Below are 18,592 nucleotides of genomic sequence, written 5' to 3' on the forward strand. Positions count from 1 at the left end.
CAGATGAATGTGTATATGGATCTGATGATGCAAGACGGCACTCATTCGGGCTTTTTTTTTTGGTTTCCATTCGGGCTTTTTGGAGGATCACACGTCAAGGTGGTGGGAGGAGCCAAGTTGGTCACACAAACACACACGCGTGGGTTTTGGGCAGCGCACACCAACTAATCGGGCTGGCTTAGCCCAACACGGCCACGCCTCTCTCCTCTTCTCTCCCCTTCCCACCGCTCGCTCTCCCCCCCCCCCCCCCCCCCCCCACCCCCCCGCACACGGCGCACGCTCCTCCCGTCCCGATCCCCCCTCTGCCGCCGCCGTCGCCGGCCGATTCCGGCCAGCTCCGGCGCCTCCCCGCGCTGCGGCTTACCGGCCCGGCCCCCCCTCGGCCCCCTCCACCGATTCGCCGCCTCCGCCCCGGCCTCCCACCCCCGCGCGCGCCCCCGAGGCAAACCCTAGCTCGCCGGCGCGGTGGTGCGGTGGCTGTCTTCCGCTCCTCCTCCCGAGCTCCGGCGCCCCCGCCTCGGCTACTCGGTGCGGGCTTCCTCGGCTACGACTCCTTCCGGTCCCACGGCGGTGGCGGTGGTCGTTCCCACTTCGTCTCAGTCTCTCGGTAATCCCTCGGTTCTTCCTCCCCTTCTCGCTCTCGTGCTATGGGTGACACGGCCAGTGAGCCGTGGCTGATTATGGGGCCATTGCTTGGTTACTACGAGTAGTTCCTATGGCCGTCGAATGGTTGGCCAGTTCCTGGGCTAGCGTGTTTGTATTACCGCTGGCTGTGGTTTTCTATTAGCGACATGGTCCTCTGGCCTCCATTTCTAGGTGTTCCTAGAGTTTCTGGTTGTAAGTAATGGTTGTGTCCATGAGCTTCCATGTATTACTGCTGGCCGTGGTTCTATTAGCTATTGATGCCATTTGTTACTAGGTTCCTAGAGCTTCCGAGTGTACTTCTGTTCTGTGGTTAACTATAGATCATGTAGAGCTTTCTTTGCTGTATTTTGTAGTTTGCTATGGATCGTGCTTCTGTTCTATGGTTTCTAACGGTAGCTAAATTTCTACTTAATGGGATTGGCCACTATGGTTTAGTTGTAACGTGCTAGGTGGTCATTTTCTGTGGCCTAGACTAGTTAGTGCACTCCATGGATGGATGGATTGGATGAAAAAACTTTAGTACTCCCTCCGTTCACAAATATAAGGTGTTTTGGATATTTCAATATGGATTACTACCTCCGTCCGGGATTTTTGGTCCGCTGAGCAACGGAAGCACGTCCGTTAATTGTAGCTCGTGTGATATTTCCCATGCACAATTAATGGTGGCTTGACCTATCCCATTGGCCGGGTACGAGCCAAGCTGCCGTGATCCACACGTGGGAAAGGACGCCTGCATGCGCGCAGGAGGCCAGCCAGTTATGGCCAAAAGGGTATCCAGCCAATTACGGTTAAACACATGCATGTAGCAACATAAATCGGTGCACTTAATTACTGCCTAAACGTGTGCATGCAGTTGCCTTGGTACTGGTGTTTCGGTCAGCCGGACCAAAAAACCCAGACGGAGGTAGTACATATGGACTGATATGAGTAAACAAACACACTTAAATGTGTCTATTCAGAAAAAAGTTAGAACGTCTTCTGATAGTGAACGGAGGGAGTAGTTCCTACTTCCTAGTCAGCGTGCTGTTTGAATTTCCCCAAAAATTGCAGGTAGGTGCTTCAAAGTGTGGAAGGTTTCCTCCTCATTCTCCTTTCCTGAGAGAAGCATATGTTCTTTACCTATACAAAAAATCAACCAAGTTCCTTTGAACAGCAGCTGATTCTCAACTGTCATTATTATTATTATTATTATTAGATACTACTGCTGCTGTTTGGGAATTGAGCTTTATCGTCTTAAATTGTTTATTATTATTACCACGCAAGGAACAGCTCGTTGCTCACTCTGATATTGTGCATACAGAACTATAAGCTCACACTCTTCTGGAGCTGGAAAATAGCCGGGAAGTCTGTGAGAGACAGGATCAACCTTTTGCTTGCAGTATTTTAAGCGCCTTGATGCTTCCCCCAATGGTGCAGGTATATAGCTCTTACAAGTTATATTGGTGAATTCTTTAATTACATCCATGGCAGGCGAGCAGAATTAACATCAGCATAATCTGTAAATCAATACGGAGGATTAGTTAGCGTGGAGTGAAACAATAGTAGTGTCTTCTTAGTTCTTACCATGCATGGAATCGATTATGTTTAGTTTATTTTCAAAATAGACTAAATATAGTTGTAAACCATTGATTAGGTGATCACATGACGATTTAAGTATTTTGTTACTATCTAATATACTAGTGATGTCTTGGCTGCTTTTAAATATTCGTAGAGATTGATGAAGGCTGTTGCTAATTGTCATGGCATGCTTTGTATTGTCTATGTTATGATTGATACCTGTGCTACTTCTGTTGACCACCCTGCTTTATATATTTCAGGGAAATTAGGAACTCTGAAGGTGAATCTCTGACTAAATAGGATTTAGTCTGACACTACTGCAGGGAGATAAGAGCAGGACACACAATGCTTGAGGATTTCTTTACTCTGACTGAGATGAAGGATGGCATTTCAACTACGGCAAGAATAGCAGAGCTGGTTTCTGAGATCCAAAAGCTGAGAGATGCTGCTGATTTTAGTACAGCTGATTTCATAAGGCAGTGTTCAACAGCTGCAAAAACACTTGGATCTACCAACAATGAAGAATGTCTTCAGCATTTTGTTCAGCTAAATGGTATTGGTTATCTCAATCAGTGGCTTCAGGATGCTCAAAACTGCAGCAAGGAAGTCAGCAGTTCAGCAGAAGGTTTGATAAATGAAATATTAACTGCATTGGAGCGGCTATCAGTTGATGATATACATAAAGCTCCTTGTGGTTTAATTCCCACTGTTCATCAGCTACTTTCTCATGAAAATACAGAGATCAGTCAAAAGGCAAGATTACTTTGCCAGAAATGGAGCAGTGCACCAAATTATGGGGAAAATGACCGACAAATAGATGCAAAAGAAGCGTACCAGGCTGCTGATCTTAAGCCCCCAGAAGCTAGCCAGGAAATGGAAAATAATAAACACGGCGGAGCAAATGAAGCTGCAACTGCAGAAGCTAAATCAAACCATGATACATTAACTTCCTCGGTTGTTCCTTTGCAGGATCTGTCCCTTATCAATAATAACACAGACATGACAAAGCAGCCTCCAATGCCAGCATCCCCAAATTCCTCGGATGGACATGAGGTTTTAGTGCAGGTGAACTCCTCAGTTTCATCTCTTGCATCTCAGGGCGGCCTACCGAATGCGTCTGTTACCGAGGAGACTTCTTCCTCCAATGACGTAGGTTTAGTCACCAATTGCAAGTTGTCAGATACTCTCAACCTAAAGAGTGACACTGGGCATGTTACTCAAGTAATAGGTTCGACCATAGATGCCAAGTCTCTTGAGAATGTCAACTCAGAGAACTCATTTGACAGTATCAAAATTGATTTGGGGGACCAAAATGTTTCAAGTAGCTTGGATATCAAAAAAGGCAATTCCTTTGCAGCAGGTCAGTCGTGCTCTGCTAATAATGCAATTGAAGCTTTGAACCATCTTGCAAATGCAAGCGGTAGTTTGCAATATTCGTCGGAGGACAGCATGGGCAAAGAAGAAGGGCCTACATCATCATCAGGTACAGATGATAAAGACACTGGCAGTGAATTTTGGTTGACGAGATCTGCGAAGAGCTTTGGGGATTCCTCAAAGGCAGCAGAGACAAAGTTGAATGCAGTAGAGGGAGAGAAGTCACCACCATCGACAGAGTATGATGATACTGATGCACTGGAAGTAGCACGTCTCGTTGCAATTGAGGTGGAGCGGGAAGTAATTGACTACAGGGGAGACTATTGCAGTTCTCCTGACATTAGTTCCGAAAATGTAGATAGTCCTCATGTGGAAGCAAGGCAGCACACTGAACCCCCTGTTCATGAATCAAATGAGAATAAATCCTCCACTACGGTGGTGGATTCAGGAAATTCCTCGTCTCTTAAGGAGGATGGTGTGGGCATCACAGATGACAGCGGTCCTATTAATAGCAGAAAGAACACACAGGGTGTGGATATGGTAGACTTTGATCTTAATGCAAATCAGTACCATGAGGAAACCGATTATCATCCAAAGTCCAGTGCTAATAATTCTGTAAATTTATCAACTCCTATAGCTGTGGCTGCTTCTAGAGGCTCACTTGTATTTCCAGCTCGCCTCCAATTCGAAGGTGCACTGGGGTGGAAAGGCTCTGCTGCAACCAGTGCTTTTCGGCCAGCTTCTGTTCCGCGTACTCCTGACAGAGAGAAGTCAATGTCAGCCTCTTCACAGAAAACAAGAAATGTGATGTTTGACTTGAATGTAGATGAAAGTGAAAATACTATTGCTGGTGAGTCACTTTCAACAGCCTTCTGGCTTCGTTCTTCCGACATAGCTCCCAAGGATATCTCTGGAGCTGATGGTGCTAGTACGGGGCTTGAACTTGACCTTAATAACCCATGTGAAGAGGAGGAAGCTGCTACCACCTCACCTGCTGTACCATCATTCTGGAGTCATGAACAATGTCATGGCAGATGGAGCCAGCCCTCTTCCTCTTCATCTTCAAGGCAACCTACTGCAAAGAACTTTGACTTGAATGACAATGTATCCTTCTTTGATGCCTCTTCCCGAGGCAAGGGGGAGTCCTATGTCAAGACTTCCACGAACAATACATCAGACCATTCTGAAGTCATGATTATGGGCAAGAGAGTTGCACTTGGACAGAAGGAGCACCGCAGCCCAAACCAGTATAACTTTCTGGGGCCAAGTATGGAATCTAGTCTCCCTGTGAGGTCAACGCAGTCATATGCACACACGCCTCCTGATTTCAGTGTTTTCGGCTATCCTTCTCAACCTGCTGCCATGCCTTTGCCTCCTCCTCTCTATGCACCTGGAGGTGCTCCTTACATGGTTGATGCTAGGGGTGCAGCAGTGGTGCCTCCATTGCCGGGCCTAGGTGTTGGCATTTCTCATCCATCTTTCACCAGCAGAACAATTCAACCTGTGCCTAGTGAATTTGGCTACATGAATGCAAGCATGGATTTCAACTATGCTCTCTCATCTGAAGGCACACGAAGGGAAGCTGGCGGCTATTGGCCTGTGCCATTCCAAGGTCATACCGTCTTTCTTGATGAACGTATGAGAAGTACATCACAAGGTGGCAGCTCTGGTACTGGGTTGGTATCGAAGCGGAAAGAACCTGACTCAGGTTGGGATATCTACCCCCGGCACTGAGCGTCCAATGTTAGTTGCAGTTGTATTTCTTCGGTTAATTCAATTTTCGATCTGCCTGGGGCCTTGCACAATATGGAAGAAGTTCCGCACATGGAAAATGGAAGATGCGTGAAACTGACTATGTTTCAGCTATGAGTGGTTTTCAGACACGCAGGCTTCTGGATATCATTGCTTTGGTACAACATGTAGATTTAGTTCCTGTGAGCACAACTTCTTTTTGTTAACCTAATATAGCCAAAGCTGAATTGTGTACATCATTGTTATCTTGAAAGTTATAATTAATGGATGAAATAAACTCTTTTATGCTGTGTTCTTTCTTTAGTTCTATCATCAGTTGTATATAGCGGTTCTCTTTTGACATATTTTTTGTGTTATCGTGCTAGTAGCATAGCATATGCTCTTTTTTTGCTATAACTTTCCTCCCTTGTCTTCACTCATATATTTGTTTCTTTGCATGATGGAACAATTTAGTATCTTTCTTATGAGTTGTTCACATGGTTTACTCTCTCCACATTTTAGCTGCCTATTGCGCATAGATCATGCATTTAACTTGAAAAGACCAAACTGGTGGCAAAACTTCTAATTTCCTATGAAGGAGCCAGCTGCAACTTATCAGGGAAAGAATCAACTGAACCCTTGAGATCAGGTCAGCAATAATAACCTTAAAAAAATATTTTTCCTGTATTGATCAACTAGACTACACATATGTACAATCCCTGTTTGATATGTACTGTACAAAATATCAAAATGATGAGCGAAATTGCCCCCTTCTCTTAGGTGCATCCACCTATGCATTCCAGATTTTTGATCAAATGCACACACTTAAACAAATGAGAAGATAAGTTTAACACAAATAATATGCATATAATGAAATTTATACATCCTTGATTTTTGGAAAGATGGACCTGATTTTAAACCTTTCAGAATAGTTGTCGACTACCCTGAAAACCTCCTCTGAATTGGTTCAGTAGTTCAACCAGCCAACTGTGTTTAATTAACTTTTTTAGTCAAAGCAAAGTGATCCGCTGTGTATGGAGGATGTTTTACATAACAATTGGACACTGTATCTGCCCTCTGCTAATTAACATAATCTTTGTTGGGCATGATAACTAGATGATTACCTTCTTGGCCCTTAAATTTAATTGAAAGACTATTGTTCTGTATGAACTGCCCTTCTTGTCTTCTTTATTTCTAATTCCTTTGTGTGAAAATATCTCTACCATTCTATTCTACTTAAAGGACATGCACTCCCGACCATTTTTACAAGAAACTGACAAAGTTCGGTAATTCTGTTCATGTAAATCCTTAAGAAGAAAAAAGTGAGTGTACTGCTTAAGTAAGTTGGCTCTCTTGAAAAATACACACAACGAACATATAAAATACTAAGTACTCCTTCATAGGAAATAACTGAAATGTCACTAATGCTACCAAATTTCATCAAGGCTGTGAAAATAATTTATTTTCAAGTGGCCATCTACACCACCAGCTCACCAAGTGATTCTGATACTTGCACTTTTGCACTTCCCAAATGTCATTAAAATATTTTTTTCTTTGTTTGTTTTTTCTCATACTGCTGCCTTCTGTCTAAAGGTAATCTACAGGGCCCTTGTGAGCCATTTGCAAATCATAATACTGTCATTGTTAATTTTTTATACTAACCATTGTTTATAAAGCCGGTAAGGCGACCTAAGGCCCGCACCAACCGCTTTGATTCCTAAGCGCTTAATGCGGGCATAATGTCAAGGCGCTGCCAGGGCGCCTTGCCGCCTAAGCGTCCAAGGCAGGACGCCTTATATACAGTGATACTAACAATAGAAGCAACTTGTATGGACATATCTGATACTAACAAATAACAATGGAAGCAACTTGCATGGACGGGCCACAGAAGATGTCATCAAACAGAGGATGATGTTTCATTTCGAGATAGATTATTTAAAACTATCCTTATTCATCAAACATAGTAGTAGGAACTTTGACTTTCATGAGGTAAACTGAGATTGGATCTAAAGATCTGCTGACCAAAAGTGGATAATGGAATGAAATGCATAACGACTTTCTGACCTGATGAAATTGTTATAGAAGAGTATCACATTTGCACCTTTGATCACTATAACACTATTCTCTAGCAGCTGTCAGTTCTTGAACCTCCTCTTTTGGGTTTGCTACTATGCAGCGTTATTTTGCGCAAAAGAAAAAAGATCTTGAAGCAATATACCAAATAGCATTGAGGTATATTTTTTCCTTTGATTCCTGTAGTTGCGTTTCAATATACAAGTGACTGGCTTCTGTTGTAGCACTTAGCACTCATGCACTGCCATGTTGCTTTTTTGATCCGTAATTTTCTCGTAGTGTTAGCAATTGGCTGGACGTCCATGCCTTAACCATTCATGATCTTATTCCCTGCAGGTTTGGTAGATAGTTTGCCTGTTACTCCAAAGTCCTTGGACATATTATCTAAAGAACTCCCTGTTTGTGGAAAGCTTGCTGTATCTTGTATCACTATCTCAAGCAGGCCCTCAGTTTACACAAGTGAGTTTAATCGCTGCCCTCTTTTGGTGTCATTCTGTTGTCTTTCCTTCAGCTAATACCCCCTCATAATTTGTGTTAGTTCCTGCAATTATGTAATCAAAAGCTCTTTGATTCTCTGATGCTCTGTCTATTTTGAAAATGGGAAATGGCAAGAATATATTCAGGCACTTTCAGAAAAACCTTATGTTTGTAAACCAGCTTCATCATTTGCCTTCAAGGGCTATGGGACTCGGAAGTTTGCTCTTTGTTTGATTTTTTGTGTTAAGTTGATTCTTCTTTGTAGATCATCTCCCTTCTCTTTAGAAAAGTAGACCATGTTTTTGGGTAATTATCCAAGGGAACAAAATACTGTGTCCTAACCAACTTCTAATTTACGGCAACTTAAGAACATATCTCTCTGTAGCACCCGTGCTAAGTACTCTATGGTTTGGTGCTTTAGCAGGTTTATTGATAGAAATTAATCATTTATTCCCAGATGCTTTGTCATTCCCTTTTTTTTAATTCTAGTTATTGCTATGGGAGGGATAGATTTCTTTGTGATATGACAAAATTTGATCCTTTTCAATCTTTTTTTAGTATCGGAAGGAAAAAGAAAGAAAAGATGGATTGGGTTGAACCTCAGAGTCATTAAAAATTTGGTAAAGCCCATTTTCTAAAATAGAAATTCAATTAAAAGGGGTACCCAAGCTAAATAAGGCCTCTGAAATCAGAGCATAGAAAAAGGCGGGGCTGGCTAATTAAATGAAAGGATTTCGAACAACTTGGCTTCTTTCGTTTTGTGTTTGAATATGTTCTTAGGAGGAAATAGCATTTTCTTTTCTTCTAATATGTGGGGCTTACCTACATAGATACTCTAGAGATTATCTTGAAACTGGAAACCTCAATGCGTTCCCTGACTCGGCTTTATCATATTCCACATTGGTATTCCACACAGAATCCATACGTGTTAATTTTGTGCTCGACTCTGGTGGGCATGCTGGTCCGTGCAACACAAGCCAGCCTTGTATAACTTCTGTAGTCAATGCAAACTGATACTGTAGGGATGCTTTTTTTTTACATAGCAATTAGATGATGTGCACGCCCTTTGCTAGTTAACATAATATTGGACAAACCACTGTTTTCTATGAATCCCTCTTTCTGTTTTCCTTATTTCTGGTTTGCTGGGTGCGGAAATCTCTCTACCGCTCTATTTTCTCGTCAAAGGACATTTATGTGTACACGATTAAGAGCATGAACATTCCATACGTTCTTTCTTTCAGGTATGGTCAGTTTGACAGCGCAGTAGAAACATCCGAGGTTACTGCAGATAATGAGAACATGCTGGACCCGTTTATATATGTCATCTGAACCCCGGTGTCCTGTGACACTTCGTGCAATAAAGATCAAAGACAGAGAAGTCTGGTAAAGATTGAATCTGAGCTGAGGTGTCATCATCTGAACTGGATGGATGCAGCCTCGCCAGAGCATCTTTGAAGTTGGAACGTAGAAGACCGACCTGAAGCTTAACGAGAACTGTACTTGATCAGCATTCAGCAGCATGATGATTAGTTGCAGAATCCGGTGCGGAGCCGTCCTGAGCAGAGTCTTGTTGCAGGAACTTTACCTGCAAGAAAGAAATTTGAAGGATGCATGCACTCCTGAAAGGAGTTGACAGCTTCACACGGAGGCAAGAAATTGTCTGGACATTCAGATCGGTAACAATTGTAGCATTAGTATTATAGAGATGTAGTACACCCAAGGTATGTAGCCCCCGAAGGAAACATCGATCAACGTAACATTTTGAAGTATATATCTTCTTTTTTTGAGAGAGGAAGAGGCATACATAGCATCAGGTAGTGGTACTAGTTGTAGTAGAGATCGCAGAGCAAAGCATATGTGTTTTGCCTATAGGATGTCGTGGCATGCTCCACAAAAAAGAGTAGCATTGTGGTACGTACCAAGTTTCGACGAAATTAGATGTATAACTGGAAACGCTACTTGGAAGTTGGAACTCAAAACAGAGGATGGTATATATTCTGCCTAGCTTGGGGTTGTTCATACAATCATACGAACCCCTAACTCTGACAGCGTCTGTGTCAAGCGGGCCAACCAGCAGTCCATGATAAGTTGATGTACAATGATGATGACGGCACATGTCTCAGGCGCTGATCGGCTGCTTGTTAAGAGCTTCCATGTGAACAAAAATAGAAAAATTCAAAAGCTTCCAGGGTGAGCAGCAGCACTTTTGAGCAATTAGCAAAGAGATATCCAAATGAAGTACTAATCCTGATCAAGATGTACAAGCACAAAAAAAAATCTTAAAAAGTTGGTGTAATTAGCAAATGAAAAATCACCACATTTTCACTAACGCACTAGGTTGCATACTATTTTGCTTTTGTATCCATATAGATGAGTTAATAACTTGATATGGTCCTGCACCAATCATTCTATATTTTTTGGCCTCTACTATTTATGGGAAAAAAGTTCAACTAGAATGTAAGCACTTCTCGACCGACCAAGTGAGAATATTTCGTTTTATCCTAAAAAGAAGACCACATTTTGTGAGAGCAAAACAGGTGAGGAAAAAAAAGGTGGTGGTTTGTTGGAGTAGGCTGCGAGGCCCAAGCGGCCCAGTTGTGCAGCAGCCCGTTATCCTTCCACCGTTGGAAGCGGGCAGTTGTCGCTGCTCTGTGAAACCAGCCTAACGCTGTGCCTGCCACATTATGGCCCGTGAGGCCCAGCTTTCGCACAGGCCCCAGCGGTCCACTACTCAACTTGGAACGGGCGGGCCAGCGGTAGCACGACCGGACCAGGCCCACAGCGCTACGGCAACATCCACACCACCTTAAAGCCCCCGCTCGGGTTACAAGCTCGCGCTACTGAACTCGGCGTTGCTTCGTGCGGAGCGTGGTATTTAAGCTGGTCGTTTGCTCTCTCGGTAGTCGAGGTGGGACTAAACGAAACGAGGGGGAGCGCTGCGCCCTGCCGGTGGAATGAAATATGTGGCGACCTGCGTGGGCCGTTGTTTCTCTCGCTTTGGGCTTTACAAACAACGTCGTGCCAGATAAGATGTCTGTGCTACCGCTAAAAAAAAAAAACGTATTCCCTGTGCCTGACCAAATAGGTGTACTGTAGCCTCGGAGCTGCACCATTCACCATCTTGCAAAGACCAATAACTATACGAACAAATAGATTTTTATATACTCCTCAGTCCTGACCTCTCCATCAACTACGAGTTCATACAAACAAAATTATTTCAGAGTTCATATGGGCATATGGCGCATCCCTAAAATATTGAGAAACTTGAATTTCTAAAAAAGAAGAAGTGCACATTTCAACCCCGACGCTGATAGAGAATTGAGGGGTGAATTGCGAAAACTTCAAAATGACAAGGATTCTTCCCGAGGCTTCACCAAACAGCCAATGAGCGACTGGTGCCCCTTCGTGGGTGTCCTGCCCCTTCTTCGGGGTCCTCCTCACCCCATCTTGCGCATGGTGACCACTCCGACAACGACGAAGACGACAGGGGTGCCGCCGATCGGCCCGACATGACGTACAAGATCACCTTCAAGAGTATATGGTAGCTTAGTTTTTTTTCTTCGGTTTGGGTTTTTAGTTCACCGGACGTCTGGTTTTATGTGAAAATTATCCAAGTTTCAATGAAAACCGTTGGATTTTTTAAAATTAAATCAAATTTGTTTACTTTATTTAAATTTCATTTAAAATGTAACCAGATATTTGTGGGTAGCTTTGAATGGCCGACTCCCACAAGGCCGCGACAGTCTCCGTGGACCGGTCCCCATCGGTCGGCGGGCAGATAGTTTGGGGGTGAGAGTTGGAGATGCCCTAAGAGCAACTCTAGCAAATGTGCTATATCCTTCCCTGCCAGTATAATTCCAGCAGTTTTATAGGTTTTCCACATTTTGCGGCCTGAACAAGTCTGCCGGCCCATTTAAATTATACATGCAAAATCTGCCCGTCCGCCGCTATATGTACGAGGTTGGGGCGTTTCAGGGTTCACATACTGGATAAGTTCCGCCGCAATCCGCCCCCTCCGCCGTCTCCTTTCCTTTCTCCGACGAGCAATTAGGCGCGTGTTTCTTTTCCTTTCTCGCGGTTCCATGGCCGGCGGTGCTCGCAGGCGTGGTGGCCATGGCAAGTCGCCACCATGATGCAGAAGCCGACAACTCCAGCTGGCCTGCCATTGCGCCATGGAGGTCGAAGCAGGCTATGAGCAGTGAGCGTGACCGCCTCTCCCACAGTGACGGGGGTATGATCTCCAGTTGGGTTGATGAATGTGTAGCGTGAACTTGTTTTTAAAATTTACAGTACGAACTATAGCGGATTTGTTCTATCGGACCTTCGAGTTTCCGCAAAATCGTTTTAGGGGTGCAGTACCGATTTATAATGAAAAACGTTCATTTTAAACCCTGAACTCGTAGAGGTTTGGCGAAACAAACCCTCAAGTCGAAATCCCGGTCGATTTAATCCTGAACTATGCAATCGCGGTCTAAACTGAACCCTGACGTCGTTTGGCAAACCAGGAAATCCCGGTCGATTTAATCCTGAACTATGCAATCGCGGTCTAAACTGAACCCTGGCGTCGTTTGGCAAACCAGGATCGTCGACATGTCATAGGATGGCCCCGTTTTAGTTTTTCTTCATTCTTTTAAAACATGCATATTTTTTATTCTTTAAAACTGCAAAAAAGAGCACGTTGGGTGATGACTTGAACCCAAGACCTGCTGCTGTTGGTCGACGGAAGTAACCACCAGGGCAGCACATTATTGTTCACTTTCTCCCTGTTTCTTTTTTCTTTTCTTTTTCTGTTCTTTTTACATTTTTTATTTTTCGTTTTTAATTTTTTCTTAAATTCGTGGTCATCTTACTAGGAAATACCAAACGACCCGGCCCAGCCCGACGCTGTTCCCAGGCCAGGCCTGGGCCCGCCGTTTTCGTGCTTTATTGAAGGGGCCCGGTCTGAGGCCTGATTTTCTAGGTCCGATGCCTGGGCTGGGCCGGGCCTGGGTCTGGGTTTTTGCGTCAGGCTTGGCTAGGCCCGGCCCGGCCCGGCCGGAGGGATGGGCAGGTATAGCCTCAAACGATGTCAAGGTTCGATTTGGACCGGAATTGCATAGTTTAGAGTGCAATCGACCTGAATTTCGACTTGAGAGTTCATTTCACCAGAGTTCAGGGTTTAAAATGAACCTTTTCCATTTATAATAGCCCTAAAAAAATGTAGTGTCGCTCTCGTACAATTCCGACCCCTGGGCGCCCGTACTCTCCCTTCTCCTTGGATTCCACTCCTCGGAGCAGCAAACAGAAGCAGAACCAGGAGCCTGCGCGCGTCTCTCGCCCCCACCACCACCCACAGCGAGGGCCTCTCATCTCTCAAGCCGGGCTTCCCCACCCCGTCCGCGAGGCACCATCGGCCCTTTCCTCCGTGCGCCGCCCGCCGCCGTGGCCCCGTCTTCTCGCGCTCGCCGTTCGCCCAATGCCGGGCCAGACCATGCCTGGGAGCAGAGTTCTTGGCTCGGAGCTCGCTTTGATTTAAGATTAGAGTAATAAGGACTAAGGAGGATAAGAAAAAGATTCTTGGTCTTGGGGCAGGAGAGGTTTTGGGGGGCGGCGCAGAGATTGTTGCGTGTTGCTGTCCCCTGCTTTGGTCGGGCTCGCCCCCCGTGGAGAGAAATTGGCGAAAAGTTTGAAATTTGGGGCCGGGAGATCGGGCCGGGCGAGAATGGCTTCCATGGCGGGGGCGCCGAGGGTCAGGTCGCTCAACATCGCGGCGCCGGAGGCGGACGCGAGGCCGGTGCTGGTGCCGGCGGGCAACAAGGCCCCGGCGGCTGCGCGGAAGCCTTCTCCCAAGCCGCTGCGGAAGGCGACGGCGGCCACGCCGGAGAAGCCTCCGGCCGCCGCGGCAGCCAAGGGGGGTGAGGAGCAGGGCGCGAAGAAGGAGGAGGCGGCCGCCACCGCTGGCGGCGCGACGAAGGGGGGCTCGCCCCCATTGCCGTCGCCGAGGCGGACCCCGCTGAGGAAGCCGCACGATGCGCCGGCGGTGGTCCTCGACGCGTCCTGCTCCTCGGAGGCCTCCGTGGATTCTCTCCGCGGCCGGGCCTCCGGCGGAAGGACGGAGAGGAGCTGGTCCCAGCCGGCCGCGCCCAAGCGTGGGAAGGCTGCGTGTAAGGCGGTGGAGAAGCATGCCGATGTCGCTCTGGTGACGCGGGAGGCCGTCCAAGGGAAGAGGAGGTGCGCCTGGGTGACTCCGACCACCGGTGAGTTCTTGCTTCCTGATGGCTCCTTGTTTATTTGATCATTTATGTAGTATACCTATGCAATTTGTGCTTGTTCAGAATTCTTGCTAGAAACGCTGAAAAATTCAGTGTCCAATCATGTGTTGAAATTTTCAGTCACTCAGGATACTTATTCATAAATTTTCGTGAAGATGCGCAAAAGCTCTGTTTTGGAAACTAAATGCAGACTTCTGGACCAAAAGATCACAATTTGACTATCTAAGTTACAGCTTGTATACTAGTGTTCCTTTTTGTTGAGAGCTTTAGACACTAGTTATTGGACACAGTGAGCATGTTCTCCTTCAGATTTCCTTTCTGTTCTTACTTGCTTGAAGGGATTGGGTGATCCTCAGCATTAGCATCTGATCATCTTACCATTATTGCTTCAAGTTCCAAACAGAGCTGGGTATGCAATTTGTTAAATGTACCGTACTTTTGACTAACTGTGTGAAGTGTGAACAATTCGAGTTTTCAACAGAGATATTAGTGTGTTACTGTTGCACAGCCACTGCCCTGAGAACCCATTTCTACTGATCTGCAGAACGTGCGCACTGTTAGTCATCCTTCTACAGAAACATGTCGTAATCATTTGCTCATCAGTTGGAACTGTAAAAATGGCCGTGAAAAGGGTGCTTTACCAACAAGAAAAACAAAAACAAAAATAAGGGATATAAGTATGCTTTGCTTCAACTATACCCCAAGAAAACCATAGCTTCAGTAGCAATTCTTGATATTGTGCTGTCACATGATATGGTAGTATGGTTGCCCAGTGCTTTTCATTTGCCTTACGGATGAAGTATTCTTACTCTCTGAATCATTTGTCATGAAGAAAGCTGACCTGTCAAACTTCTGCTGCCCATTCATTATCTGATCAGATCCTCACTATGTCACTTTCCATGATGAGGAATGGGGGGTTCCAGTTCACGACGACAGGTACGCAAAATGTGAATTAGTGTATCCCTTCATCTTTATTATTTATATTGTGCAAACTTACAATAAAATGAACAGTTCAGTATCTGTAATAATAACCATGAATTCCACAGGAGATTGTTCGAGCTACTTGTATTATCTGGTGCATTAGCAGAACTATCATGGCCTGAAATTCTCAAGAAGAGACAAATTTTCAGGTATTGGTTCTCTAACGTTACAAGTAAATAATGTAATTGTACGTATAGTTTGTTTCCTGATGTTTGTGCCATATATTCTAGAGAAATTTTCACGAACTTCGATCTGATTGCTGTTTCCAATATAAATGAAAAGAAGCTGGTAGCGCCAGGAAGCATTGCCAGGTCCCTTTTGTCAGAGCAAAAGCTGCGAGCAGTCCTCGAAAACGCTCGCCAGATAGTTAAGGTTCGGAATCGCTGCTGCATCACCATTAACTGATGCTAGCTGTGATCTATGTCTTTTGTCTGGGAACTTGTTTGTTACATGGCTTATTTATACTGATGCAAAATTTTTTCAAACAAAATGCCCATGCAGATTGCAGATGAATTTGGATCCTTCAGTCAATACTGCTGGGGTTTTCTGAACCACAAACCGATAGTAAGCAAAATCCGATATCCAAGGCAAGTCCCTGTCAAGAGCCCCAAGGCAGACATGATGAGCAAGGACATGGTGCGAAGGGGACTCCGAGGCGTGGGCCCAACAGTCATATATTCCTTCATGCAGGCAGCAGGGCTAACCAATGATCACCTGGTCAGTTGCTTCCGTTTCAAAGAATGCAAGCCGTCTCCAACCCTTGGCACGAGCGACGCCGACAGGGCGAAGACAGAGGCAGAACGAAAAACGGAGGAGCCGAGAACAAAAGCCCACGGGGAGGAGATGACCGTAAACTCGGACCCGTCGACGGCGATCGACACGCTCACCATTTCGTAGCGTTACGAGGAGCAGCGGCGTTGTGAGCCGGCATTGTGGTTGTGTTACCTCTGTAGATTTTGTGCTAGGTTGCCCCTTGAAATGAGGCTAGGGATTGTGTATAGATCATTTGTGTCAGTAATGCGACTCGGTCTGTGAGTATATATTACTACCGGGGCGAAGGACCATTATCTTTTGTGATGATGCAGAAGTTGTGAAAACCTTCTCATGCTATGATGTGGGGGCTGCATTCTGCATCATTACCTGCATTCCCTGTGGCGCTTGCTTGAGGGCACATTGAAGCAAGCAGATGGATGGACCTGAAATTGCCTGTGAGGCCCAGTCACCTAACAGCAGAGGCAGTTATGCATATGCTGAACTGCAGGAAGGCTGCCTCCGTGTGAGGACAGCAACAACTATACTTGGTCGGTCTGTCTGGTTCATGCCAAGGACCTGTAAACTATTTTAAACATGAGAAAATACAGGATGCATCTTCACAGCAGAGTTGCAGCTGCAGGATGAATATGCAGCGGTATAACTTGATTATGTTATATCCAGTTGTATCTAACAAAAAACTCCTAGAATAGGATAAAAAGGGGATGAGAAATAATACTGGATACTCAAGCCGTGCATATGTAAGGCAACGCGTGGCATGGACCATCTCCACCAAACCAGGCATCTCATCATGATAAGAACATCAGACAAACGGAAATGCAGGTCTGTTTCGTCAGAAACAACCAGAAATCGGTTGAAAGCTTTGGCCCATCAGTGGACAGCCTCCAGCCCTTTCCAGGCCTGATTCGGCCTTATTTGCTAAAGTAACTACCCACATGAGCTCCGGTGTGGAGGTGTAAGAAACTGGTCTCTTGTTTCAAGTAGCTTCTAACTTTGCAACGTTTCTTTTCTTTGGTGGATGGTGCACAGTTTGTACCAATACTTTTGGGCTTGTCTGTCAATCTATTTAGCGGGTAATAACATTCTATCTAGGGTGGAGGATGGTGAAAGTTTGTACCAAAACTTTTGTCAGAAACGAGCCGCATACTTGTGGATTGCCCTTTTTTGGGCACATTTTTGTTGTGTACATGGAATTTAATAACTCACAATATAATTTGGCATGTCCGCCCGTTTAGAAGTTTTCAAACCATCGTATTCATTTAATATTCTACAAGCATGAACTTATCATTCTTGACATGCAATTGCTCGCTGCTAGCTACAACTACTTAACAAAACCCAACAAAGTTTCACACTACAACTATGCAACATCAGAAGGATTTTAGCTACACACAGTTACAAGCACAAGCATCCACACTCCGACAGGCCTCCCTGCTCAGCGCATTTTTGACCGGTAGATGTGTTCTACTATGGCCTCCTTTCATTTTGTGGCCTTTGGTCGTGGGCTACCCGACGATTGTTAGCTCTCAAGCCAACTGATATCTCTGTTATCTTTCTTTGCCACTTCTAGCAGCCCTATTGCTGAAAATTAACCTGCTTTGGGATTACACACAAGAAATTAACTTAAATTTTACAACTACAAGTTATTACAAGATCTAATGAATAACTTATTTATTCTAATTGCAAACTATGACATGGGTCAAAGTAACTATAAAGTAACTCCAAGGCATGGTTTCAAACAGCTCATATCCACTTCTAACTCTCAAGGCTGTGGTTTCCTAGCAATTCATGTTTCCCACCTAAAACAAAAAATCAAGAAATTGGGGAGCTTTGGTTCTTATATTCTGGTTTCCTCCCATCTCTCAAATTTGAATTGATATTTTTCTCAAGGAAACCTTTGTACAACTACAGTTGAACATTCCATATACTCCATGGACTTAACTGCTGGGCATGCAGAGAGTTATCCTACATATCTTATATAGAACTTACAAGAGCTTTAAACCACAACAAAAGTGCCCTTCCATTTGTTCTGGACCATCACATTTTTCCAGCCGGTACCTTGTATCATACATTATTCATTTTACATATTTTCAATTGTTCAGACCAATGCGGTGATGTAGATGAGATCAACTATTTTGTTCTCTCATGCATTGTGCATATTCAAGGCATGTTTATATGGTGTCTTTTCTCTCGGGTTGGACCTGAACTGGATAAACATCTGCGACAAAGTTAGGATGGCTATTTTCTCATAGCTGGTCATGCTGACTTTATGTGGCGAACAATTTTGTGATGTACTCATTCAATTCAGTCTTCATCATGCTCTATGCACCTCAAATTTCTATCCGCTCACGCTTATGTGTGTGATAGTATTGATCGTTGCAGGGAAGTCTGCCTCTATATATATCCCCAACTGATTTCATTTGCCACCAGATTTCGTGTCAACTACCGCTAGTTAGCCAGAAATCAGTCATTTAGGTGAGAGATTTCTCTAGAATGGTGTCATTCACTAGTACTAGTATAATCACAACATTTAGGTGAGAGATTGGAGAGAACCAACATGTTAGTGGGTAGGCTTTTCCCAATGCGACATAATCAGTGCAATGTATCGGTACGTCTTCTTCTGTGATGCAGTAGGCGCAAGGTGACATGAAACTACAGGCACACGGTGTTGGCGAGGCTCCCGTTATAACAGTCGGTTCACCCTCTTCCCTATGGAGTTTTCTGTTCACGAAGCT

General features: G+C 44.8%; 2 protein-coding genes and 1 non-coding gene across 6 annotated transcripts; 2 read left to right on the top strand and 1 right to left on the bottom strand.

Annotated features, from left to right (window-relative positions):
• The first annotated feature begins 264 nt into the window (after window positions 1-264).
• LOC125521288 (Transcription elongation factor (TFIIS) family protein) lies at window positions 265-9,881 on the top strand. 4 transcript variants are annotated; one of them, XR_015612328.1, is made up of 6 exons: window positions 265-607; window positions 1,946-2,061; window positions 2,463-5,510; window positions 5,830-7,539; window positions 7,717-7,839; window positions 9,099-9,881. XR_015612328.1 is itself a non-coding variant. In XM_048686349.2 (3 exons), the coding sequence occupies exon 3, from the start codon at window positions 2,548-2,550 to the stop codon at window positions 5,308-5,310; it is 2,763 nt and encodes a 920-aa protein (XP_048542306.2). In that variant the 5' UTR covers window positions 265-607; window positions 1,946-2,061; window positions 2,463-2,547; the 3' UTR covers window positions 5,311-5,631. The 4 variants fall into 4 exon arrangements, 1 of the variants encoding a protein (XP_048542306.2); XR_015612329.1 differs by having other exon boundaries at window positions 5,830-5,956; XR_015612330.1 differs by lacking the exon at window positions 5,830-7,539.
• Window positions 9,882-10,405: 524 nt separating this feature from the next.
• Window positions 10,406-10,708, bottom strand: LOC147961784 (signal recognition particle RNA). The gene has a single exon (XR_015612434.1).
• Window positions 10,709-13,075: 2,367 nt separating this feature from the next.
• Window positions 13,076-16,169, top strand: LOC125524367 (uncharacterized). Its single transcript, XM_048689426.2, has 5 exons — window positions 13,076-14,093; window positions 14,987-15,044; window positions 15,155-15,238; window positions 15,320-15,461; window positions 15,591-16,169. The coding sequence occupies exons 1-5, from the start codon at window positions 13,559-13,561 to the stop codon at window positions 15,984-15,986; spliced, it is 1,215 nt and encodes a 404-aa protein (XP_048545383.2). The 5' UTR covers window positions 13,076-13,558; the 3' UTR covers window positions 15,987-16,169.
• The last annotated feature ends 2,423 nt before the right edge of the window (window positions 16,170-18,592 follow it).

This window comes from Triticum urartu, chromosome 7A, assembly GCF_056163025.1.
Source record: "Triticum urartu cultivar PI428250 chromosome 7A, HENAU_Tu73, whole genome shotgun sequence".
Taxonomy (NCBI): Eukaryota; Viridiplantae; Streptophyta; class Magnoliopsida; order Poales; family Poaceae; genus Triticum; species Triticum urartu.

Coding starts and splice junctions, on each gene's coding strand:
- LOC125521288 (XM_048686349.2), top strand. CDS start 2,548: ATGCTTGAGGATTTCTTTACTCTGACTGAGATGAAGGATGGCATTTCA.
- LOC125524367 (XM_048689426.2), top strand. CDS start 13,559: ATGGCTTCCATGGCGGGGGCGCCGAGGGTCAGGTCGCTCAACATCGCG. Junction 15,045..15,154: donor GTTCCAGTTCACGACGACAG/GTACGCAAAATG, acceptor TGAATTCCACAG/GAGATTGTTCGAGCTACTTG. Junction 15,239..15,319: donor AAGAAGAGACAAATTTTCAG/GTATTGGTTCTC, acceptor CATATATTCTAG/AGAAATTTTCACGAACTTCG.